The sequence below is a fragment of the Rhinolophus sinicus genome, chromosome 15 (assembly GCF_057876585.1).
Source record: "Rhinolophus sinicus isolate RSI-liver-muscle chromosome 15, RSI-T2T, whole genome shotgun sequence".
Classification (NCBI taxonomy): Eukaryota; Metazoa; Chordata; class Mammalia; order Chiroptera; family Rhinolophidae; genus Rhinolophus; species Rhinolophus sinicus.
Window position 1 is genome coordinate 125,834,394 of NC_142515.1, and position 27,827 is coordinate 125,862,220.

The 27,827-nt window shown below is 37.9% G+C and overlaps 2 protein-coding genes across 2 annotated transcripts in view; both read right to left on the minus strand.

The window, feature by feature from the left end:
* Positions 1-2,351, minus strand: part of HSPA4L (heat shock protein family A (Hsp70) member 4 like) — a 41,873-nt gene extending 39,522 nt beyond the window's left edge. Inside the window, exon 1 of the mRNA XM_088792619.1 lies at positions 2,010-2,351. Within this exon, the coding sequence (XP_088648745.1) occupies positions 2,010-2,116 (107 nt within the window). The 5' untranslated portion in view covers positions 2,117-2,351. The remainder of the gene's footprint in view (positions 1-2,009) is intronic.
* Positions 2,352-7,347: 4,996 nt separating this feature from the next.
* SLC25A31 (solute carrier family 25 member 31) lies at positions 7,348-27,093 on the minus strand. The gene is made up of 6 exons (XM_019749043.3): positions 26,779-27,093; positions 19,477-19,604; positions 15,419-15,536; positions 13,256-13,410; positions 11,640-11,765; positions 7,348-8,123 (listed from the first exon to the last, which is right to left on the minus strand). The coding sequence occupies exons 1-6, from the start codon at positions 27,020-27,022 to the stop codon at positions 7,923-7,925; spliced, it is 972 nt and encodes a 323-aa protein (XP_019604602.2). The 5' UTR covers positions 27,023-27,093; the 3' UTR covers positions 7,348-7,922.
* Positions 27,094-27,827: the final 734 nt, after the last annotated feature.

The following is a 27,827-nucleotide window of genomic DNA, read 5'->3' on the forward strand; positions in this document are numbered from 1 at the left end:
GGTAAATTCCAGTACACAGCCCGGGAAAGGAGGGCAGGGTTGCTGATGCAAGCTAACGAAGAACGTGATCATTCCACCTTAGGACATTTCTACTTTGTTAGGCTCATTCAATCTAGATATTAGCAGTGGTTCGCTTACACACAAATCAGAAACATATTAAATCTCAGCTGCATAGAGCTAGCCAATGTGCCTAAGAACAAGAACAAAGAGAACTCCAGAAGACTCAAATGAGCAGCCTAATTTTTAAAGAACACTCTTTGTAAGTCTAGCCAGGCTCTTTAAAGAATCATGGACTCACGAGTAAGATTTCGAAGGCTGGAAATGCAGTATCTGTGTTACAGTTCTGGTTTCTGATCTTTTAGGATAAAGCTTTCAGGATCAGGGAACGTCCATCCTATCTCTCATTTTTCCTCCATAGGTTAAGTCCCTAAAGCCAAAGGCTGCCCCCATTAACCTCTACTCTGCTAAAAGAGGAGAGTGGAATTTCCTGGTCCTTTTCTGGCAGAAGCTCATATATGTTGTGGCTTAAAACAAAATCTTGTAGAGATGAAGTCATAAATAGTCCACAATTATGGTTCAGCCTTTCAATGTGCAGAAAAACCTTTTAAAAAGGTTTTAAAAAGGAGAAGAGCTCTAACAGTACTATGATGATTAACTGACCTATGCTCATATTGGAGAATATAAAGATCCAAAATTTCAATAGAAATATAATGCATACATCTGAAAGAGGTGACATAAAAATTTTCTAGAATATTTTTTCAAAGAAACCAAAGTACAGACTGCATCAAGTAAGCTACTCTTCAACATCACCTTTAAGTATTTTTAAATTTTTCATAGAATTTTAGTAATTTAATCATTTAAAGGCTTAACAGTGATCTTGGTTGAAATTTGTCTTATATTTAAACTATTATATTTTGGACTATTCCAAAGAGTCAAATTAATGTGTTTAGTTACCTTTCAATAAAAAGTAAGACATGGACAATTGGCTTCCTCATAAAAACACTAGTAACAGGAGCCTGCAAGAAGCTGATTTTTCACATCCCTGTCTTAATTACATTCTTTGCCAACAAACTTCCCAGACCAGAAAAACAATGGAACATGTGGGAACATGTTTCCATGACATAATGCCGTGCCTTTTAAGTCTTTCATGGAATGTTCATAATAGGATCACTCCACAGTCATGTTTATACAGGACAGCCGCCTCCGACTCTCCAACAATTCATTCTATACAAATACGCTTTTGATAGGTTCTAACTCCACCACTTTCTATTAAAGGGCTTACATCACCAATAAAAGAGGTCCAAGACTCCCGTCCCTTATTTTCTCGCTATTAATGCACCATTAACTTACGCTCCTGGAAACCGGTCCCAGTATCTCGAATTCTCAAGGACATTATGGTAAATTAAAACCCTGCACAACTCAACCGCTTCTCTTAAAAAAAAAGGGGGGGGGGCTTTCTGGGCCAGATGAATCTACAACTAGTCTTCTGATGTGTGCAGTCCAAGCTTTCATTTATTACTTTTCTGCGAGAGCAGTCACGCAGAGAGATATGGGGACAGGAGGAAGGGCGGAATGAATGCATAATTCTTTACTCGGCTGGCGGGGGCAGCCCGCCCGCATCCGATAATCCCCCAAAAGCTCCACTAGAAGTAACGACAGATCTCTCTCCAATGTTCGGGACGTCGAGGCGGTCCCACACCAACCCCTTTACGGAAACTAAAGCAGGGCCGGTGGGGAATGAGGCAGGGGTTGCGGGTACCGAAAGGACAGATGGCGCAAACTATCAGAATAAGTCCCTGGTCCTGAAGGAAAGGCAGCTTTGTGGAGCAGGCAGTCCGACTCCCACCTGGGCCCGCCGACGCGGCCGGCTCTCGGAATTGCAGCTGGTGGGCTGCACCTGTCATCTTAAGAGTTCGGCGCGCATCCCAAGAAGCCAGCAGGCAGGATCAACGTAAGGGTCGCAGAAAATGTTTCTTAGGCGCGGGGTTAGCACCAGACAAGGTACTTACGGGGTACATCTGTCGCTGTACTCATTGGCGATGGTCTCGATGCCGCCACTCCTCGCTACAGCGATGTAGCAGTTGAGAAAGCCGAGGTCAACGCCAACCACAGACATCCCGCCGCCTAAAGGTCGGGGTGCTGGTGCTGAAGCCTCCTGTGCCGGGACCGCGTCCTCTTCTGGGCTGTTTCTCCTGGGAATGCGACTCCTACGAGAAGCAAAGAGGAGGTGACCCGAAGTCGCTACGTATTAAATCTGGGGCAGCACGTCGAGCAACAGCGAAGGAGATGGAAACCGCCGCGCCGCAGCCTCCGCAGCCAGGGTCTCTCTCCACTGCGGTTCCACCGCCTCCAACCGGCAGTTACTCGAGTCTGCGCCTGCGCGCACGGCCGCCGGGGAGGCGCACGAGCCGCCTCTCCGCGCCCGAGGCGGCTCCGGGTGTCAGCTTCGGCTGCTTCCGTCAGCGCTCGGGCAACGGCTGCCCGAGGAGCTGCGAGTTCGAGAAAGATCTGGAAAATGGAGGCGGCTGAGCCGGCTGCGGGTGGGCGGGGAAGGGGGAGCGCGGAGGGCCAGGGAGGAGGGGAAACGGCGTTGGCTCAGTCGCCCTCGCGCGGTTGCTGGGTGCAGTGCGGCGCGCTGCGGAGGCGGCTGCGGGGCTGGCCGGTGCTCCGCCAGCGGCTTTGGAGGCACCCTTGGATTGTTGTTGGCAACAGGGGCCACGCCTGGTACGGCAGCTGGATGCTGCCGAGGCCTGCCCGAAGTCGGGAGCGCAGGCTGGGACCTCCTCCCAGGGGCCGCCCGCAGCCGCAGCACCCACCCCGCGTCCTTGCCGCCCCGAGGGGCCCATGTGCCGCCGCCAGCGTGCTTGCAGTGTGGCCTCGGTTCTGCCGCCCGCCCACCGCCTAGCCGAGCTCTGAGGTGGCGCCCATTGTGCGGCGCAGCGCTGACCGCCTGGCCTGGGCCTCGCCCCAAAAAGCGCACCAGGGAGGTGTCCGTTTCGCTTCAAAAGCGTCTTGTGTGAAAGCCGGCTGGACACATTTTAGGTTTTTTTTATCCTTACCAGGGCTTTCAGTACCCAAAACCAAACTGTCAAGAAAGCATACTGACAACTTTCCCTTCATGTAACTTCCTTCCCATCACTAATGATGCAGTCTCCTCCTCTAACCCTTGCCTCTGAAAACCAGTTTTACAGGAAGTGACCTTACTTACGTGTGTCTGTGTCACTGACACCTGGCAATCCTGGGCAGCGCCTCCAGCCTCTGCCCTGTAGCAGTGTGGTCCAGCTGTCTGCCCCTTTTATTTGATCAGCATCTGATGTCGGTCTGAAATTTAACTAAGTTATAGTTTGCACTTACGGAGTTTGGCTGTCCTGTTCCTTCTGGTTCAGTTCATGTGTTTCCGGTTCGTTCTCGTTCAAGTCCTCCTGAATTTCGTGTTCCTTCTCGCCCAATTCTGTGGATGTTTCCTTTTCCTTCTCATCCAATTCTTCGGATGTTTCCTGTTCCTTCTCGCTCAATTCTGTGGATGTTTCCTGTTCCTTGTCATCCAATTCTTCATGTGTTTCCTGTTTCCTATTTGTTGCCATCTTGAAATAGAATTTTTTACCAGACTTTTTAGTCCTCTTACTGTTCCACTTTGTCAACTTCTTAAAAGAATTTATACCTGTTACTACTATTAATGCTGCAACAGCAGCAGCCGCCAGTGTGGCTATAGCTCCTGCTACTGTTGCTATGAGGATCATGAAATCCATTTTCAAGGGCACATCTGAGGAAACTGGGATGTACAGTATTGTTTTGACTCTAGTCTTTCTACATTAAAGACTCACACCTCTCTTCCATTTTAAAGCACAAAGGAGAATCAGCAGCTCCCCGTCCACACCTTCATCAGGGACACCGCAGGCTGGGGGTAGGGGCCTCCCGGCAGGCAGTGCATCAACAGAGGGGGGGTTGGGTACTGGCTCCCAACAGAACCCAAGTCCCTAGCCTACCAGGCAGCTGAATGGCTTCGACACACCCTCTTCAATCGCCTTTTTAGCCATCATCCTTTTGGGTCTACCACCATCTAGATTTATTCCAGAGTATCTTGAAACTCTCCCAGGACCGTCTACTTATACATACTTTCCGTCTACAAATTTGAGGGTGTGAGAATGATTTTTCTATTAAAAAACACTTAAAATACCAGAGTAAAAAACAAACAGTTCAGGTCAGGAGCAAGGGATTGTTATCATCACATTCTTTACAATTACTGGGAGGAAATGAGAGTACCTAGTGACTAAAAGCATGACAGGCCTTGTGGTCACAGAGAGGGGTTGTTATAGTCCCAGGCTTGCCTAGCTTACTAGCAGTAAGACCCTAGACAAGTTACTTAACTCTACAAAGAAAATAAATGACATAAAAACAAAGGGGGGTGGGCAATGGCACAGAAGCATCAAAGAGCATACTGTATTTGGGGAATCAGAAGTTACTGGTATATTTAGAAGGAAAGAAATGATGTATAACTGAAGTCTAGAGCTAGGTCATGAAGGATATTTTATGCCATCATAAGAAGTCTATTATCCTGTAGGCAAGCAGTTTACCTTTTCAAGAATGAAGACCCTTTTTTATGTTAAAAAAATATATATATATATATGTGTGTGTGTGTGTGTGTGTGTGTGTGTATCTCCCAAAGTAACTATTTTTTAGCATTTATGGAAATGATGTCTACATACTACTATAAGTTCAAGAATACTTCAACATATACCTGTGTTTCGTTAATCTCCAAAGCTTGTACATACAGGAATAAAAATGCTCCATATATATAAAATCTCATTTTAAAATCCAATTTTCAATTTTAGTATGCATATTAACTTAGACTACTTACAAAAACTTTCCCCCAACATCCCCCAATCCAGATGACCTACAGTCAAGATGTACTGCTATAACATATTTAGAGACACTGAAATAGATGGAAACTTACACGATCAGATTAGTTTTAAAAATACTTTGGCAGCAGTAGTAAGAATGGGTTACAGCAAGGCGAGACTGGATACACAAGGGTCACTTAGGAGACTGTGGCATACTCCTAAATTGTCTTTCAAAATCTTTTGTCCTCTACATATGGCTGCTTAACCACAGACTGTATGTCCCACTCTCTTATAGCTAATTATGGCCGTGTGACTAAAGTCTCACCAATCTGTATATGTGACATGTGCAACTTCCACCTCACCTGGTTAAAAATCTCTTCCACCTACCCTGATTTATCTTTCCCTTTTCTGCAAGTGGGGACAGAGATTAGCCAGAGACCCAGCTTTGGCTATGTAGATGACTACAATGCTCTAGGGTGGGATTCTTTTCCTGGGGTCCCCAGATCCCCATAGAATACATACATAAATTTAAGGGGGGGTTGTCTTGAACTAACCTTTAATGAAATTTTACATTTCTTTCAATTATGAATGTAGACACAAATCACAGTAGTAGTAACAGTATGTGATTTTTCCTACCAAGAGAAATCAGATATTTTCATACTATATTGTAATTGTTGGGTATATTATTTCAAACAACATTTATGGTCATCAATGCTGCGAAATTATAATTATTACAACATTGGATCTTGCTGTAAATGTGTTAAAAAGCAGTGGATATTACTACATCACAAATTTGTATTTTTTAATATTTTAATAACCACATTTCAAATATTTCCTTTAATCCTATGTATATTATTTTAAGCATTTAAAAACTACTGTAAGGGGTTCATAGGCTTTACTAGAGTGACAAAGGTGTCCATGTGTCGTGCAGGAGACCCTGCTCGCTGAGCCATTTTTCAGGCGGGGCGGCCTGCGGGGTCTCTGCTCCCGTTCCCCACACAAGAATGCAGGATATGGTGAGGCCAAAAAGGAACACCCACAGAGCCATAGGTAGGGGAGTCATACCACTATGGTCTCACTGGAGGCTGGGCCCACCGGATGCGCGACCTGCTGTCCGCTCCTCCGCCAACCGACTGACCGACCAACGACTCTCTTCCTCTCACCTCGACTCTGTTCCTCTCCTCTCTTCCGCTCTCTTCGGCTCTCCTCGGTAGCTGCAGCAGTTATACTAGCGGCCAATCGGCTAACCGGCCACAGCCGACGGCCATCCACCACCCGAGCCAGCACCCTTCCACGTGACGCCAAGAGCCTGTAAACTACTTTCTGGGGCTCTGTCCCCACACCATGGTACAAAAATGGTTAAGAACCCCTGCTCTAAGAGAGTAGAGCTAACAGACTGAAAGGAAGGTAGGTCTGAAGGAATTCATGAAGATACCCTGCTATCTTTGACTGGTCACCTACCAACTATTATTTACTTGAAACACTAATCTTACTTAAACCACGGTATTCTTGAGTCTCTTTGTTGCAGCAGCTTAGTGTTTACCCTCACTGAGGTTATTAAAATAGCTTGCATTAGTGACAATGAATCCTGAATTAAATAATGGCAGTCAAAATGGAAAAAAAAATTGTAAGAAATTTTTAGGAAGCCGAATTTACAAGAGTGGGTGATCTTCCAGACTTCACAGAATAGGTCTAGTTTCTGGTCTAGTGATTTAGTAGTTAAATTCCTGTTTGTCCTCTATCCATGCCATTCAAGATTTTAAAGACCTTTCCTCTAACATGTCTCTGTACAAATGAAAAACTTTTATCTTTATATGGGTGACTGTTCCTAACATTTGACTATTTTAATTGCATTTCTTTGGGGCATCACAAATCTTCATTTTGGCAAACAGAATTACTGATAGTGCAGAAGCAAAGGAAAATATTTTGTTTTGTTTCTATAACTTTCTGTGTTATGATGACCACTGCAAGAAATCATGTTGAGAGTGTTCAAAAGAGTTATTTTTTTCTCAAGTGATAAACCAATATATTAAAAAGTATAGTTTGCGTTTGGATTATTTTCCTTGAAATATACTTTGCCCCTGTATACTAGGAAGTTGACCCACCCCATTTTTGCCCAATCATAGCCTTACAAAATCTTTCTATAGTTTATCCCCACTAGCTTGACATCCCTTTACTCACCAAAACTTTAAAACCTTGAGGATTTCAAATGTACTGTCTTCTACAACATTTCTGAAAAACAAAACAGACTCTTGTATAAAATCTTGGAAACTCTGTTTTGTCTTTAAGCCAATTCCCAATTATGACAAAAATTTTGTTATTCTCTGCTTATAAATAAAGTTAAAATCAAGGAAAAAAGGCTCAGATATAAGTTTTAATCTTCTTTTATTATCAATACAGAGTACACAAACTAATTTCAAGGGGAATTTTTTTTGTTCCAAGATAAATTCACATTAGCAGGATTTTATTTATTTTAAAGATAAAAGCATATATGCCATTTTATATCTTTTATTTTCCAATTACAGGTTAACGGTTCCATTAAAGTCATTATCGGTATTTTTTATGATCAGATTTATAATCTGTGCTTATTAAAACCTATATGATACCATAAACACTATACTTAGTAATACCCGAGCTATCTTACTAGGCATGTTGTGGAAGAAAGCTTACTTATGCCCATTGATATAATGATAACATATCCCGATAAGCTTCTAAAAATTATTTGTCGTATTATATAATTTTAAAAGATGGATAGACAGTTATAACAAAAGAATAGCATTTTAAAAGAACAAACTTTCATTTCTTATATTTTAACATTATACATTTTAATTTTCATCACAAAAGAAAAGGATTTTAAACTAATAGAAATAACATTTACTACTTATAATAAGTAAAATCTCTCATTAAAGTAAGTTTGAGTCTAACTGGGAAGGAAACCCACATTTTTCTGATTTTTAGTATGTATATCCTTGAAAAAGGCTTATGCTTTATTTTAGAATTACCATTTCAAAAATTGCTATCAAAATGTATACAGATGGCAGCTATGTAATTGCTGTTAAATAAATATATGCATTTAACAATTTAATCTCCTGATGAACTACCTCTAACATTAATATTAAGAAATTCTTTAATTTTATCATATAATACCAACACTAAAGCACCCCCTGTACCACGAAGGATATTGGAGAAGGCACCACGAAAAAATGCATTGACTCCCTCATGTTGGTATATCTTCACAAAGCAGTCTAAAGTTCCTTTATATTGCCGTTCAGCCTCACCACTCTATATAAAGACAAATAGTTTGTCATTATCTTAATACCTTTTATCTTAAGATACATTTTATTCAGCACTAAGATAAAAGTAACACTGTGTTGAATAAGTATGTTGAGTTAATGCACATATATTGAATACTATACCTAGTTGTTGGAGAATTCTCCTACTTTTTAGGCACACTTGAAAACTGACCATATATTGGGCTTAATAAATTTCAAAAGAGGACATCACATATTTATCTTCTCACCACATTGCAATGAAGTGATAACTCAATAGCAAAAAAGATAACTAGAAAAATATTGTACGTTTGGCTATTAAGAAAACACATCTTAGAAAATATTTAAAACATAACAATAAACACAAAACTCCGTAACTAAAATTGTAAGACGCAGCTTGAGTGGTAACTTATAAGAACATTAATGACCTTGAAATATTAGAAAGGAAAGGCTGAAAATTAATCAACAATCCAAACAATTTTAGAAAAAAAACACTAAAGTAGAAATAAATAAAAAAGTAAAAATAAAGGAAATAGAAAATAAACAACAGAAAGCATAAGAAGCCAATAGCTATTTAAAATAATTCTGATAGGGTGGGAGGTGGGGGGTGGGAGATGAGGGTAAGGGGGATCAAATATATGGTGATGGAAGGACAACTGACTCTGGGTGATGAATACACAATGGGATTTATAGATGATGTAATACAGAATTGTACACCTGAAATCTATGCAATTTTACTAATAATTGTCACCCCAATAAATTTAATTAAAAAAAAAGGGAAAAAAAATAATTCTGATAAATTTCTGAAAACATTGTTTGAGGAAAAACAAGAAAGGGCCCCCAAACTATTATAAAGGGCCCCAAATTTATTAGAAATGACATAGATAACATCACTGCAGATGACCCGGAGATTAAGAGCAAGATGATATTACAAACAACTTCATGACAATTATTTTGAAAACTCAGAAGAAACTGATGAATTGCTTAAAAAGCATAATTTACAACAGAATAGAAAAAAATAAGGACTAATAAACTCATTAAAGAAATTCAATCAGCTGGTAAAAAATCTTCTCATAAAGAAAACTGTGTCCAGATGGCTTTATACACGAGCACTACCGAACATTTCATGCTAATCTTACATAATTATAGAGAATAGGAAAAGTGGGAAGACTCCCCAACACATTTTATGAGGCTTGCATGACCTTGATACCAAAAATAGACTAGGACAATACAAGAAGGAAAAATTCCAAGTTAATGTCACTGAAACATGAATGCAAAACTGCTGAACAAAAACTGGCAAATCAAACCCAGTAAGGGATGCAAATTACAAAACATCATGACCAAGCTGGCTTTATCCCAGGCATATAAGATTGATTTAGCTCAGGAAAATAGATAAATTTAATATAATATATTAACATATGAAAAGAGAAAAATGTTATGATCATCTCAATGGATATTAAAAAAATGACCACCGTTCATGATTAAAAACTGTTATAGCCCAAAACAGAAAGGAACAGCCACAGCATGACAAAGGAGAACTCCAAAAAACCCACAGCTAACATTAAATTATGTAACAGTGAACCATTCTCTGTAAGATTAGGAACAAGACAAGGTTGCCAGTTATTATTTCTTTAATACAACACTGAATCAGAGGTCTCAGGCAGCGCAGAAAGGCAAGAAAAGGAAATAAAAGGTGTAAGAATTGACAGTGAAGGGGGAAAACCTGATTATCATTTGCAGATTATATACCTGTGTGTGTAAACAAAAAAAATCTTCAAAGAGTGTACACATAGATTAGTGTTTATAATTATTTAACAAAGTTGTGAGATACAAAATGAATATATAAAAATTAAATAGTACTCTTACGGGCTGAATTACGTCCCCACAAAATTCATATATTGAAGTCCTAACCCCCAGTACACCTCAGAATGTGATGAGCTCATTAAGGTGAGTCCTCATCCAATATAGCCACCCTTATAAGAAGAGAAAGAGAAAGGACCATGGGAAGACATAGGAAGAGGAAAGCCATCTACAAACCTAGGAGATAGGCCCTTAGAAGAAACCAACCCTGCTGGATACCTTGACCTGAACTTTTGTCCTCCAGAACTGTGAGAAAATGAATTTCTGTTATTTAAGTCACCCAGTCTAAGGTATTTTGTTATGGCAGCCTTAGCAATACACTAAATATCAACTTTTAATCTTATTTATTAAATAATACTGATACTAAAACACAATTATTTGACAGTAAGTTGCAGAAATCATGACCCTTATCTTTAAAACACTTCAGTGTGCATTTTCTAAGACTATTTTCTTGCATACCCAAAGTAGTTGTCAAAATCAGAAAATTTAAAGTTGATACAGTACCATTTACTAATCCACAGTTGATATGCAAATTAATTTTCCATTTTAAAAAGTTTTCAATGTATTAAGCTAGAGCTAGATACAGATCAAGAAGAAACACAGATATAAATGGAATAACTTTAAGGACAGTTCATGAATGAAGTAATAGGTTAGATATGCTTTTCCCTTTCAGGTGGGCTAGTGAGTTCTTCCAGAACCATTTTATAGACATAAAATGAGGATAATGATAGTAACTACAACTCATAGCATTGTTTTGAGAATTAGTTCAAGTGTAAAACGCTTAGGACAGTATCTGGCACTTTAAACATTACTTTTCTAGTTTTCTGGCCTCATTTTCACTTGCTCTCATTAAATCATTAGTCTGATATACTGAACTACTTCTCAAGCGTAGCTCTATGTATGTTTTTCCCCCTCTGCTTAGAATGTTCTCTGATTATCGGGAGAAAAAGCCTATTTACTGAGATTTAGCTCGCCAAGAGGCCACATCTGATCACTTTAATCCTTGAGCATTCTTCCTCTATTGCATTCCTGGAACCTGTGCACACTTCTATTTAAACCATTAACTGCATGCCTTCAATACTATGCTATAAATTTGGGGGCAGGTTCTACCTTATTTTATTTATGTCACCATAGTTTAGCGTAGACTAGGTACTCAATATTTGCTGAATGAATGAAACAAGTAACACCAGTGGAGATTGAATGTATCAAAATTTGGATTTGGGGATTTATATTTAGAGTATGGATCATTATTAAACAAATTTTCATCCTTTGAGTTAAAAATTATTTACTTTTATTAAAATATACTAGAACAAACAATGACACATATGTCAATGGCTTGTGACTGGGCTTCTTCTACTTCATCTAATATTCAGTTAAGATCAACATGCTTATCCAATCCCTGCCATTCCCTCCCACCCCACAAATAACATATGCTACTGGAGTGGAAGACATTTCTGTTCTGATGGCAGACAAGGAAGAAGCTTTGCTGGATGATGGCTGTTTAGGTATAGGAAAGAATACAAGACAGAATACAGCATGCATTTATTTTAATAAGTAAAACAAATGATCTATGCCTTTTAGCCAAAATTTTTCTAAAATTTGAATACATTATACCTTAATATCAGAGATAGAAAACTCAATTAAGCTTACAAACAATAACATAAAATACCTGCATCATCATACGTCTTCTAACTGTGTCAAAGGGATAAGAGAGTATTCCAGAGCACGTAGTCACAACTTGAGCGATGAAAAAGGAGACAATGAATGGGGTTTCCTTTGGTTTGGGTAGTAAGCCCTAGAAAAGAAAAATGTAACAAGTAACCCTCTAAATTTCTAAAATATCTTAAATTCTAAGTCAAAGGGTAATTCTTATAAATATACGAGGGCTCAATTATACTTAAAATGCAGTAAAAAAACAGTTGGGTTTAATGTGGGAAGATTAAAATAATAGCAGGGTATCACTAAGAGAGGGGAATGCCATATATGGCTACACTTTAAAAACTATTTGAAAAATAAAACTTATTTGCTATTATAATTGATTTGTTATTATTAATGGCTCTGAAAACTAGGGGAGATAGTAGCAAGTGACCAGAAAATTTCTTCCATGACTCTTCACTGAGCTGAAAAATGTGAAAAATGCCTGCTATTATGATCAACAGGTAATATTTAATAAGTAGCTTTAAAGCTCTAAGCTATGGTAGAAACATTCCTAACTTTCACAACTACTACAGGGGATAATAGAGAAAAGCAGGGTGAACGTACACATAAATTTTTCTGTGATCAAATAAACATGCATACGATCCTGTAATGTCCGTTAACTTATCTCTCTAAAAATATATATTACAACTAAAAGTAACATGCTGAGACCACAATAAAAATGACATTCAACTGCATTTATAATGATGGTGGAGGGTAGAGATAATATATAAAACTATAATAAAATTTCCCTCAACTTTTAATCTTATTTATTAAATAATACTGATATTAATTTCATTGCTTCCTTTTGGAAGCATTATGATGTAGTGATTAAGAGCATGTGATTTTTGCTTGCCACTTAAATAAATTACTTAACCACTCCTAGGTTATTTTTCTTTACAGTGGGTATGTTAAAAGGTATCCAGAACACTGTGAGGATGTAAGGTACTTAACAAAGTTCCTAGAACTAAGTAATGGCTCAAAAAATTGTAGCCATTATTACAATATTTCTCTTTCTTACTTTACGGAAGTGCTATTAAAATCTGAAATAAAAAGGCAAATCACTAAAACATAACCTGGAGAATACAATACAGAATATAACTACCCAATAGACACCTGAGCAATAGCAGCATTTGTTACATTCAACTAATTATGCCTTGCCTACTTTCCAAAAATGTTGAGTTAGTAAATTGATTTGCATTTAAAAAAGTGAAAATAAAGTGAATGTAAAATCAAAAAAACTCTGTTAAAAGCCTTTCTATATGCCAAAGACTTGATTATGATGTAAGCCTATTTAGATGTTTCATATTTGCAATATGATGTATAGTGAGTCTTTCAGTGCAAATAGCACAAAAACTTAACATTTGGCTTAATGCATTATATCTGAAGTCAGATCCACAATAGAGCTATAATTTAATTAGGTTATGGCAAAGTCATGATTAAACAGAGTTCTATAACGTCTCTTATTTCATCATTCATTTTGATTTCTATAATTAAAAGAAAACATATCTGCTGAATGTATAACTAATTAGAACAATGAAAAGAAACAAACCATTTGTAAAATATATACTAGTTAAAGCCCCAACTTACCTTAACTGTGTCATAAGCTCCAAAATAAGAGGCTCGGTACACAATGATGCCCTGTACTGAAACACCAAACCCTTGGTATAAACCAATAATTCCATCTGATTTTGCTATTTTCATAATGCAGTCACCTAACCCTTTGAATTGTCGCTCTTCGGGACCTAAAATAAAGCCATTTAAAGTTTATTAGCAGCATTATATATTATATATAAAATTTAATTAAACATTTTACAGATTTAAATTATTTGTAATTACCACTAGAAATCTAACAAAAAGGACACAAATCAAAATCCTCCCATTCATTAAAAATTAAGATTTCAAGTAGTATCTTAAACTATTTTAACTGAAAATATTAATCTCTTATAAAAGCAATCTAATTCAAGCAATCTGACTGACTGAAAACATTTCAATAAAATTACCGTAAGCTACTAGGAATGTAATTACTAGTAATGGAGAAGTTCTTAGTTTTCATTAGGAATGAAAAACTCCACAACTTGCTTCAGTTGAAAAGCAAAATGACAGATAAAGAAAAAGACAAAGCTAAAAACTAGTAACTTAAGGATCATTAACATCTTAGACGAGGTGTCACATTTTTTGAGTGTTTGTTGGTTTTGTTATTTTCCCTTGACCTAAACCTCTTTGACAATATTTGAAAAATATTAATATTATATGAAGAATATAATCTTTCAATATAAATTAAATTCTCTCAATTTTGAGATAAAATAAAACTACAGAACTGAACTTAAAGCAAGATACATGTTATTTTCACTTTCTTAGCAATAATAAGAAAATTAGAACTGCCAGTTAAACATGATAGATGGAACCCTTATTTTCATCTTTGCTCAAACCGCTATCCCTTCTGAGGCATTTTCTGTGATTATTTATCTTAAACTGATGTCACTCCCTTCTCCTAATTCTTTTTCATGGTATTTATTGCTAATTGACAGTATATTTTTGTCATTAATTCATTTTTTTTATTACTTGTGTCCTGCACTAGACTACAAGATACACAAGCCATGAGCTCCAAGTTTTATATGGGGTGTGAGTATGTGTGTGTGTGTGTCACACACATACACATCTTGTATCTGAGGCAGGGCCTGGTTCACAGCAGGCACTAAAGAAATATTTGTCAAATGAACCTATGTCCCTTAAGACATGCTATTAAAGTAACAAAGGAATAAAACAGGATTAAAACCATATAGTCAAAGAAGAGTATGTGACAGAAAATAAAATCCAAAAATTATAGCAAGATGGAAAGGAGGTAGAGGAGAGCACAGAAAGCTGAAACCTATTTTCTTGGCAATGGAGATATTGAGACGTGAGCCATTTGACCCCAATAACCTTAAGAAATTAGAAGACTAAATACTAATCTTGCAGTAAAAGTAGCATCTGGATGCTCAACATCCACAGCCTCTCCCTGAGCACAAAGTGACTTACTCCTCTGCCATCCTCAGAACTGAACACAAGGCTCCAGGCTGAATGTGGAGTTACCTCCACACTCACTGAAAGAAAGACTCACTCAAGAAGATACATCTAGTGAAATGTCAGATCATCAGGGATATAAGGTATGTAAAAAGAAAAAAAGGCACATGCAAAAGGATCAGCTGTAAGAGATCGATTTCTTAAGAGCAATATTAGAAACTAGAATCCAGAATAATGCTTTTAAAATTGTGAAAGAAAGTAACTTTAAACCCAGAATTTTATATATGGTTAAGTAATAAGAGGAGAAAACAACAGACATTTTTAGACACGCAAGACCTCAATTTATCTCCTATTTCACTCTCTGCAGAAAGCTCAGAAAGCTACCAAAGAGTATAATCTGCCAAAACACAGTAACAAAAACACAGGACGATGTGGTAAATGAAATAAGAGAGGACAGAGGCAAAGGGAATCTCTAGGATAAGAGCTGTACATCTGACCCAGAGAGGAGTCATAGTCTAAACAGGAATAAGTGCGTGGAGGGATCTAGGAGGTGGCTCTCTAGGAAAAAAGTGGAAGTTATGAGCAATCTTGGTGTTTGCTCTTTTGTTACTACAGTGTGGGCCTTCCCCTTCCCTCTCTTATGGAAAAAAAAAAAAAAAAGGTAGTAATCTTTAGGCCCTATTGTTACGATAAATACAATGTTTAAAACACGAAGAGTGAGAGTTAGTATTTCTAAAATTCCCATACCTTTTCCAACATCGACACCTAATCTGGTTCGGGCAAAATCTAGCGGATATACCACACATAAGGATGTTGCCCCAGCCGCTCCGCCAGAAGCCAGGTTTGCCAAAAACCACCTCCAGAACTGAAACACATTAATTAAAAAGTGGTTATTAGACTACAGATTCTGAATGTTTATAATTTTTATTTTTATAAAGGTGAAAAAGCCAGACTTACATACTAAAGCGAACATCTATAATAATGCATATTATCCAAAATACTTCTCATGTCCATGTAGCCTGTTTCTTACCAGGTAGTCTGGGAGATAAAGTTTAGATGCTGACATATGGAAATTCCAAAATATTGTAATGGCATCCAGCAAAAGTAGCCCAAATTTACAAAAGAGGCCACATGAGATAATCATCTCTTTAGACTGATCACATTTTTTGTTAATAATAGTGTTAGTTATGACTAAAATGTCAGGCATCTATGGAGACTTTAGTTGTGCCCTTTTTTGGAGGGGAGGGCAGCAATACTCCAAAAAGCCGCAATTCATTTGCTAATTTTAGAATTAAAACAGTTCAAAAATGCATATATTATGTTGAAACGCTGACATGAAAATTGTCACAAATCAATTATAATGTAACTGAGTGACATGTAATTTAGGCCTTATTGATTCATATGGGCTGTTGAGGTTCTTTTGAAAAACATTTGATTGGTGCAGTTGCTATGGAAGGAGGTTCCTCAAAAAATTACGAATAGAATTACCATGTGACCCAGCAATCCCTCTCCTGAGTATCTACCCCAAAATTCTGAAAACATTTATCCATAAAGACAAGTGTGCTCCAATGTTCATTGCAGCTCTATTTACGGTGGACAAGATATGGAAACAACCAAAATGTCGTTCGATAGATGAATGGAAAAAGAAGTTGTGGTATATATCACAATGGAATACTATTCGGCGGTAAGAAAAGATGAAATAGCACCATTTGTGACAACATGGATGGATCTTGAGATTATAATACTAAGCTAAATAAGTCAGACAGAAAAAGTAGCGAAGCATATGATTTCACTGATATGTGGTATATAAACCAAAAACAACAAAAGAACAAGACAAACAACTGAAAGAACAAAAACTCATAGACATAAAAAATAGTTTAGGGGTTACCAGAGGGTAAGGGGAGAAAGGGGAGCAGGGCTCTAGAAGAGGGTAAACAGGGTCTAATATATGGTGATGGAAAGAGAACTGACTCTGGGTGGTGAACACACAATGTGAGATATAGACAATGTATTACATAATTGTACACCTGAAATCTATGTAACTTTACTAACAATTGTCACCCCAATAAACTTTAAAGAAAAAAACATTTAAAATGTGCCCTACTTAATTAGGTCCAGTAAACTGCTTTTCAATATCTAGAGCTTTCTAGAGAAGAAAGGAATATGTGAATTGGAGCTGTTACAGAAAATCTAGGGTACAGGGTCACTGTAACCATTAAAGGCATGAAAGTGCATATTATTCTAATCAAGCTCAGTTTCTTGCTTTATTCTCTGGCTCTTATTTCTAACAATAGTTTTGAGTCTCAGCTTTGGAACTCGCAGTTTTCTCTTGGCTTGGAATGCCCTTCCTATCCCTTTTTATTTCTTCCTATCTTTTTAAAATAAAAAGTTACTGATTTATGTTCTAATTCAAATTCTACTTCTTTCATGAAATCTCTGATCTCCAACCTAACCAAAAGTGTAGGTAATCATACCTTCTTCCCATAAATACTTCATCTCTCAGAGAATTAAGGGTGAATTATGTGACCAATATGTAAAATGTGTCAACATGTTCCAGAGTCTCATTTTTTAAAATAGAACTTACAATCACTTTCTACTTTCAATTTACAATTATTTGTGCACATGTCTTACCTTACCTCCTCCAGACTACAGTTTTTTTATTATTTTTACTTAACAACTTAATAACCTTACTAACAAATTAACAACTGATACATCTATATACCATACAATTCACCCATGCCAAGTATTTAATTCAGTGGATTGTTAGCGTACTCACAGACTTGTGCAATCATCACCACTTTCAGAACATTTTTATCACCCCAAAAAGAAACCCTGTACCCATTAGCAGTCAGCTCCACGTCCTTCCCCGGCTCCCCCAGAGCCCTAGGTAACCATTAAGCTACTTTCTGTCTCTATAGATTTGCCCATTCTGGACATTTCCTATCCATGGAATAACACAATATGTAGTCTTTTGTGACTGGCTTCTATCGATGAACATAGTGTTTTCAAGGTTCCTCCAAATTTTAACATGTATTAGTACTTTATTCATTTTATTGCCAAATAATATTCCACTATATGGATTTACCACATTTTATTTATGTATTCATCAGCTCATGAATAGATCAGTTGTTTGCATTTATTTTGAGGCCAGGATTCTTAATTCATTTATTTATTTCACAAAGCAAGTCATGGGCCTTGCTCATAGTAGTAGTAATGCATTTAATAAATATGTTTTTAATGAAGGGTACTAGGAATGCCACTTACTGTCCTCAGACTCCCATGGCTCCTTTTCAAAAAGTGAAACTCTGTATGGGCAGCCCTGTTTCATAATCACACAGATAATTAGATCAGGAGATAGCATCTGACCCCAGGGTACCTAACCCATAGCCCAGTATGTGATGTGTAACCTGGAAGGAAAAGATGAGCTGGGCCAGTGTCTATTTCTTAGGAATTTGACTCTAGAAACGCTATGCCATTTAGCAGGAAGGGCAGAAATGGAGAAGGTATAAAATAACTTTTTTTAGGTCTCAGTCTACTTTGAGACAGTTGAAAGCTATAGATCCTCTTCCAATAAAAATTACCGATGTATCTAGTCACTTCAGTTGAGAAAGGAATAGAGTGAGGTAGAAGGATGAGTTTGGGAGTTAGAAAGACCTGAATAAATGACTTAGGCATGTGTTTTAAGCTCTGAGTCTTGTTTTCCTTAGCTCTACATTAAAATAGCCATCTCAAAAGGTAAGGTGAAAATCTGGTGAAACAACATATGCATATAGTAGGCACACACCTTCCTAAAAGTTATTTTTTTTCAAGATTGTTGCATATTCACATGCATCCTAAGAAATAATACAGAGAGAGTCTGTAAACTCTCCAACCAGCTCCTCTCGTTGGTAATATCCAATGTGACTATAGTAGAGGAAATTAACCCGTCTTATTCAGATTTCACCAGCTGTACATGCACTCATTGTGTGTACTTAGTTCCATGCAGTCTTATCACACTTGCATGTCATCACCACCACACACAGTTGCTTTTAAAGACCCTGCTAGGACAGCTTGGCTTGTTGATTGTTCGGGTAAAGAGGAAAAGAGAAAGGATGAAGGAGAAGAGAGATTTTGTAAGGGTGAAGAGAGGACCTTGAAAGTAATGTAGATGGCACAGTGTATATGGAAGCAAAACAAATAGAAACCAAGGCAAACGACACAGAGTTCGTATAAGGAGGAAATTTTGAAATTGAGATTTTGTAACCATGGGAGTGATTACCTTGAATAGAAAAACCACCTTTGCAATAAAAAGGAGAATTCTCAAACTTAAATTTATCATTTTCCTGTTTTGTTTGATTTGATCTTCCTATGCACTTTAATTTCAGCTAAAAAGATCCTTAGTCATAAAGAAGAAACAATTTACTTTTTTAAGGAATAAATCACTTCAGAGGTAGGAATACATATCTCTTGACTGCTTTTTATTTCCTTAATAAAAGCAGATAAAATGCAGAATTTTCCTAGTGCAGAATAGTAATTATAAAATGTAAATTACATTAAAATTAATATTTATTCAGAGAAATATTGCATTGAGATAAGATCCCTTAATTATTAAAACTGTGTTAAAAGATTTAGTGAAACTTTTAAAAGTTAATATAACTGTTTTTCATAATTTCTATAACTTAACACATATTATAGTATGTTAACAGTTACTATGTTTTAATTATTTTTTTCCACCACTTGAACACCTACTCCCCAAATAAAACATCACAGAAAAGACAAATACAACTATTTCTTAGAAAATTTCAGAGATATTCATATATACTTGCCTGTTTTTCTTTATTAACTCCAGACATGAAAAGTTGTTTATATTTGTCCTTAAAAGCAAAATTTAGAGCTTGTGTTGGAAAATACCGGATAACATTTGCCAAATTACCACGCCAAAAACTGAAGAAACCTACAAAAGAAAGTATACTAAATATAGATATATTGTATTATTATTAAATAATTTCCATAGTTTTAACAAGCAGCTATTTGAACTTTATAAAATTAAATCCCCTTCTCCTGAGAAAAAAACAAACTTTAGCTGTGTCTACCCTGAAGTAAAAAGGCAGTTAATTTAACTCCATATACCTCATTCCAATTTTGTTAATTTCCAGTAAAAAGCTTCGAATACCTAAGAACCTATGTAAACCATTATCAGTTGAATGTAGGGCTCTTTACTAATAGAAAAACAGAGCCCAAGAGTATTTGTCAGAGAAGCTAGTAATAACCCTTAGCCTCATTTCCAAATCATGATATACAATTCTTACAGTGGTAAGGCTGCTAGAACAAAATTGGTTTGTATACATACTTATGAGAATGAGAAAGGGATAGAAGAGTCTAAAGCATCCTCATTTGTATGTTCTGGAACCTAGACAGACAAGGGATCAATTTACAATTCAAGGTAGTCTCCAGAGGCCTGATGGAGAGACTGGAGGAAACTTTCGAGGTCAGTAATCTTCCTTCTTTAAATATCCATGGATTGACCAGTCCTAATATGTGTTACTCTTATAATTCAGAGCTGCCTTTAGAATCCAGAGTTGCCCTAAAATGCAATAGGCTGGATCTTCAGTAGTCATAGTTTTTATTAGCTTGCAATTTGTTCAATTGTTTGATCCTCCTACCCTGAATAGGATACCTCTAGTCTCAGCTTGGAGAATACCCAGAATCAGTCTTCTAATGATGAAGATTCAAATGAAAATCATTTCAGCTGACTGGGACAGTGCCCGGAAACTGAAAATTAATTTAGATGAGTACACAGAAAGATATTTATTTGCTAAAAAGTATATTTAGTGGAAAAAAACAGAATCTTGATGAATCCTAAACTGAATATAAAGTAGTTTCACAGAGCCAATTAAGAAATATATTTAACAACCAAGAAATAATCTTCTTAGTACTCACAGCTGATCCAGCCTTCATTAGTGCATTTAACAGGTAATGGTAATAGCTACTGCTTCCTGAGCATTTAATATGTGCAGGCACTGGCAAAGGCTTTATATGTATATTTCATTAAATCATCACATTATGCTTAGGATGTAGGGACTCCTACTCTACCCATTTTATACACGCACAAACTGAAACTTTAAAAAGTTTAAAAACTATCTAAAGTTATAGTTACCAAATAGCCAAACCAGGATTTGGAACCACGTCTTCCCACTCCAAAGCTCTTATCTAGGTTTGGGTTTCTAGAAAAATTTATTTTTATTCATTTAATCCTCATAATCAGTCCCTCATGAGGTAGGAGCTATTAGTCTATTCATTTTAAAGATGAAGAAATGAGTTCCCTCAGACAAATTACAAAAATCTACTCTCTGTGCTATGTAAGTGCGGGGAGCAAAATTTGCCACCCCAAAATATGTCTCTGGCATGAGGATTATTTTGTGCTGATCGTTTTTAAGAACCAAGACTGAGGGAGGTTTTCTTTTACTTTCCCCTTCACTACCAGAAAGAATTTAGAAAGAGGGCTTGGTCCAGGAACAGAACTATCAGCAGCCACGACTACAAAGAGAATGGGCTAGGTAGGTGTGGTTGGCTGGGAGGAGCTGGGCAGGACCTGTTTGTTCAAAGTCCTCTCTGTGTCCCATTGTCTCAGCATGGCACAGAAAAACATTTCTTTACCAACACATTTGCTTTTCCCATCTTCCCGTAAATTGTTCCTCCCCACGAAAGTGCCAGACTCCTAGACCTTTCTCCTTAGCTTAGAATGGCTTCAGCTGTCTGACTGGCTGTGGTTTTCAGATTCTTATGGGGCCCTGTACATACGTAATTAAATTGGTTTTTACTCTGTTAATCTCTTCTGTTAATCTGATTATCAGAACACCCAAAGAACCTAGAAGGGTAGAGGGAAAAATCATCCTCACCTACACAAGTTTATCCCAAATACACTCACTTACAAATGAACACTAGGAATACATGTTTGTACATTTAGGGATGCAGACATAATGATTAGAGTTAAAATTTACTGAGCACTAACTATGCAATAGGCACATGGTTGAATATTTTACAGGCATTGTCTTGTTTAACCCTCACAACTACCATATCATCAGGTAGGTGCTATTATTATAATATGCAATATAAAACGGAGGAAATTGAGGTTAAGAGGTTAAATAAAAATGGCTCAAGGTCACAAGGTAAGGGAAAGGCTCGGACTTGATTCTAGATCTGACTCCAGTTCTAGAGCTATTAAATCTCTACTGCTTTGCTATAAAAATCCATTCTCAATTAAAAACAGTAGTATTTTTGGTCAGAATAAAACAAGGGAAAACCAAGAATGATGCAATTGTAGGAGTATTTTGACTCTAGTCCCACAGAATAAAAGTTTCCTAATACATAATCACAAAATTGGTAAAGAAAAACATAGTAATTGTGGTATCTTTAATAACAGCAGAATAGCTAACTTTTTTACTTATTTGCTAAGAAAACAATCTCTTCAAACTTTAAGGGCAAGAAAAAAGAAAAAACTTCTCTGAACTGAATTCTGAGACAATAATTAAGTATTAACACAGAACTGATGGGAAAATAAGAAAAAGTTCCTGGGCCATTTGCTGGTCAACTTACTAGCCAAGAATGGGAATGCTAGGCATGTTTGGGTATATATTATAGACTACTGCGCCCCAATACGTTTGACAATATGCCTCTCAGTAAAAATATATGTATTAGCATGACTCAGAAATATGTATATATCTTTAAAAATAAGTTATATACCTTTGCTACTATACTACCCTATTCTGTATATTTGTAAGACATACCCAAAATAGAAACTGAAGGATGAGATAAAGATTCTTCATTTAAAACCTTTATTTGGTACCTAATGCACAGCAGATCTGCTGGGGACAGCAGTAGGACGTATGGTCTGACAGAGCTTACATTTTGAGGGAGAGGGGCCAGGGAGAGAGAGACAATGAACAAATAAGTATTTCAGGTGGCCATAAGAACAAAAATAGTATATACAGAAGGGCTATTTAGATAGGGTGTCGGTGAAAACTTCTAGCTAGGAAATATTACAGCATAAATGAGCATTTATTTGAACAGTTAAATAATATTTTCAGATATCTCACTAATTATGATGTTTTCATACCATCACTTGCTATTATCTCAAGGCACACTCAAGGAGAGGTTCATTCTTAAGGACAGTGTACATGAATCTATATTTCAAAGTCTTCTTGATAATTTCAAATATTCAAATAGTCTTCTTGTCTCTCTAAATCCATTTAATTGAGCAAACTTAAACTATGTTTATTATATAACTGAGGAAGAGTGCCTGTCATCCACTCTACACTGTGTAACTTCTACTCTTTTTTTCAGAATGCCTTAGTGTCCTGTGATCTGTAACTGACATTTGGCCAAGCACAGGTACCAGTGCCAATGCACATACTAAACATAAGTTTATTTTCCCATTTTATTTAAATAAAGTAAAATCCTAATATTTTCTATCCATGCACCAAAACATCATATTCAAGACATAAAAACGTCATTGCTCTAGCCTTCAGAAAAGTAAGTTTGGAAAACTTACAAAGATTAAAGAGAACTGATGAACTCATGACCAGGAACTCATAAAAGAAGAGTTCTGGTAGGTTCTTAAAAACAAGACTGCATAGATCAGACTTTTAAAAAGCTATGTTTACAATATTTTAAATAAAACAGTTATTTTAATTAAGAATATATTTACATATGCACATTTTGCTAAGTGAAAAATCATAGCATAGGTTAACTGGTGATTTTAGCGGTGACTTATTTTTCCTTTTTGCTTGTTTGTGTTTTCTAATTTTCTATAATAAACATTTACTACTTGTGTAATAAAGGTTTAAACAGCATTAAATAAATGTGTACATACAGAGTTGGAAGATCATAAAGGCAACTAAAGAATAGAGTAAATCAGAATAGCATCAGTCAGGATAAATCAAGCAGCTTTCATAATCCAAGAAAAGCTTATAAAAAGTACGAAAGAAACGCAAAGTGATGCTTAAAGCTATGCTCAGAGCAAGAATGAGGAGATTTATCCTGGGGGTGGAAAGAAAGCAGAGATAAGGGAAGAAGATAATGAGAGGATATCTAGTAGTGCCTTCTGAGTTCATGTCTCTTAGATTCATTCCATGTTGCCTAAATAAAAGTTTGTAAAATTATAGCAAACATGACATGAGAAACTTCAGAACACCTGAAATGGGGATGTGTCTTGACTTTCAAAAAGAGACAGAAGGTGAATTCCAGAAAATAACAATCTCAGAATTTGATTGCCTAGTAAAGTTCAAAAATGATCCTAGCATGGTGATTCTCAACCCCACCAGGTTCAAGCCCACTCTATATAAGTATTTACTGTAAATACTTTACTATCTAGAAATAGACTTCAAAGACAATTTTCTCTTCACCAATTCAAAAAAAAGCAACATAGTGCCCTTACTGTTATGTAGAAAAAGAATTTATAATAAAATATATATTTTAATTATAAAGGGAAGAACGACTGCACTATAGACAGATGCTTGCTTCTACTTACAATGAGTTACATTTAAGATGCACACTGACATTTTGAAAAAGGATTCAATACATGTATTTGTACATATATCTGTCAATCATCAGGTATTCAATAGTTACATATGCAGATGATATAAGTGGTGACCTAATACCACAAGCAAAGTTGCTGACATGAGTTTTCACAATGAAGAACAACTCTCAGTAAAATCCTGAACAAAACAAAGCACAATCCTCCCTCTACTTACATGGTAGCTGCATTACCAGAATCAGTGTATACTAGAACTATACCCCAGAGAGTTTGAGTTTATAAATAAATCAGAGTTAGGTTCGAGGCTTAGATAATCACAAACAGGTTTTACTGCTTGTCATGCGAGGTGTCATGCAGGGGCTCTGGTCCTGCTCCCCACATAAGAATGCAGGACATGGTGAGGCCAAAAAGCAACACCCATGGAGCCACAGATAGGGGGGTCATACCACTATATTCTCGCTGGCGGCTGGTTGGAGACACAGGAAGCAGGAGCCACACTATCCACTACTTGCTGTCCACTTCTCTCTGCCAACCAACCTCACTTGCTAACTGCAATCCGCTTGCTAGCTCAGTCACCATCTTCTTGCTAGCCCCCATTTTCTGCTAGCGTAGCCACAGCAGTTATATTAGTGGCCAATGGCTCACTGGTTACAGCTGACGGCCACCTAGCCACAGCTGATGGCCATCCAATCACAGTTGATGGCCATTTACTACCTGAGCCAGCACCTTTCCACGTGAGGCCGAGAGCCTGGAAACTGCACTCCTGGCTCTGTCCCCACACTGCTACATGAGTGTGCAGTGGAAGATCTGAGTCTTTCAAGATATGTTTTCGGTGTGTAGGAATGGCCTTGTGTAGCAGCAGGATGTTTAGCCTCCCAGGCTTTGCCTTACACATCATTGCAATTAAAGATTACATCCTTCTCTATAGTTGTGCTCAACAAAAAATTCCTCGAGTCTCCAAGAAAGCCCCTAGATGGCAATATTATCCCTGTTTTGAATTACTAGCCTCTCAGCATAGGATACATACCATGGTGTATTCATAACAAGGTCTCATATTTGTATGTAAGAATAGAAAACATCTTAGAGTTCTGCTGTGATCATCTCTGAAGGTATAGAACGCAGGAACCGGGATACTATTCAGAAAGATCTCAATTTACAAGAGTTGTATTGAATATATTTAGGCTTAAATATCACAAAAACAAAAAACAAAAAACCGAAACATTTAAAATATAAAATAAATTAGAACTGGTCAGCACAACCAGACCAGAATATTTAACTTTACCTGACTAAATATTTAAAGCAGACTAGCTAAAAATAAAGTGGCCCCTGCTTCTCTGAAGAGGTCTTAGAAGATAAAGCCAAGATAGGTTCCAACTTTTCCTCTAAAAACCTTGGGGAAATAGGAAGCTTGCTCTGATCAAATAAATGGGATGGGGAGATGTAAACCACTAAGTATGAAAGATCTGAGCTCAGCTTCCAGGTGGGGATTCTAAATTCAGTTTAGATGATACCTTAGAGTCTGCCTTGGACCCTAAATACTGCACCCAACAGGTCAGGAAGAGGTGTAACCACATCCCTAGGGACAGAATGCTTTTTTTGTGAGACAGTAACCTGCCCTAGACTTAGGAGTGGAAAAAATGACTGCATTGAAGTTGAAGTCACTTCACTTTTTGTTCGGAATACACAATAAATGGGTGTATTTCATTTTTAAAGTCCATCTAGTTTTCAATTGAATCCAACTATATGGGTGGATTATACAAGCTTGTGATAAACTTATCCTCAGATTCACTGAGGTAGCTTAGGAGCCATTCTGCAACAGGAGGGCATCTAATAGTTAACAAAGCACTTTCACTATTTAGTCTTTGAAATAATTCCAATATTAATGGAAAAAAACCCCACAATAAACAAAAATATCAAACTATTTAAAGACAGGATCTGATGCAAAAGAGAAACTGGTAATACTGATCCTGTGTTTACTGAAAATTTTAATATTCTGTTCATCTTGTTTAAAAAAAATACTGCATTAAAATATTATTTGTCTTAATTGAGTTAGTTATTTTGTGCCCCCCTCAAATCTGAGCAGAGGTCGGTGCCTCGTAAGTCTCAATCCTGGTCCTCAGTAGTTCTCAAGAATAAGCAGAACCTCTTCACTGAATAGGGACCAGAGTACTGGGGGGGAGGGGGGGATGCTTCCATATTTGGAATACTTCTCAACGTGATATTTCAATAAATATTTAAGCACTTTAAGGCACCTGTTAACTAACACACAGCAAAGTGCCTAATGGATCTTCCCCAATCTTGGGAGGTCAACCATTGCCTTCTGAGCCTGGCACAGGTGCGCCACGATGGAAAACCTGCTGCGAAGGAGAAATTGAGAGAAGCCTAGTCACGTGCAGGCCTTCCTGGCCCCGGGACAGCATAGTCTCTTAGATCGGTTAAGAAACTGAATTCTCGAAGATGAAGAAACAAACTCATTACCGACCGACAGACACTGCTGGCCATGGCGCCCCAAATCGTGCCCTCCCAGCCCGCCCCGTTTTCTGGGAAGCTGACCGTGTTGGGGAGAGGGGGCGCGGCGGCCGCCGGTACGCACCCTGCTCGCTGGGAATCCGCACCAGGCAGTCCACCATGCCTTTGTACTGCGCCTCCGGGCTGATCTGCTTGGACGACGCCTGCACCTGCAGCAGCAGCTTCACCCGCTCGATGGGCGCCACCGCCGTCTTGGACACAGCAGCCGCGACCCCGCCTGCCAGCAGGTCCTTCCCGAAGGACTCGACGTCAAAGAGCCGCTTTCCCTCCTTCTTCTCCGGCGGCTTCTTCCGAGGGTCAAGCTGCATAGTGGGACGACGGACGTAAAGCCCAGCAGCAGCCAAGTCGAAATAAGCGCGCGAGAGACGACGAAGGGAAGCCGCGAACCGCTTCTGCGTCGTCCTGGCGGGAAAGCGGCGCCCAGGACGCTGGGAGATGAGCGCACCACTGCGGGGCCCCGAGCTGCGCAGGCGCCTCCAACCGCCTCCCGCCACCTGGCGCTGCCCACGTGACTGCCGACACGCGGTTCCTGGGCACGCGGCGCTGTGTTGGGAAGTCTCGGTGCCAGGCTTTTCTTTGCGTGGGCGGGGTCAGGCGGCCGTGGGTTCTGAGCCGGAAAGGTGCAGGAAGGGACCCCGAGAGCTAGTTCTGTATAAGGATTGTTAGCAGCCGAAGCTAGAACAGAGCAGGAAGCCAACCCTCTGGAATTAACCGAGTTTAGGTTTAGTTCCCAGGGTTACTCTTCCATTTTTCTCTTAGAAAGTACTTTAATTTCTGCCCCTTTTATTTAACAGCAGTTGTTTGTCTAGTCACACTCTCACTGGTTTTGCTGATTGCGTCCCCGTAGCATAATTCAACATGTTCCTTCTCCTGTGTTTTATCGAAATTGGTAGTTCTGGGGTGGGGGGGTGGGAGATGAGGGTAAAGGGGATCGAATATATGGTGATGGAAGGAGAACTGACTCTGGGTGGTGAACACACAATGGGATTTATAGATGATGTAATACAGAATTGTACACCTGAAATTATGTGATTTTACTAACAATTGTCACCCCAATAAATTTAATAAAATTAAAAAAAAAAAAGAAAGAAATTGGTAGTTCTGTCTAGAGCA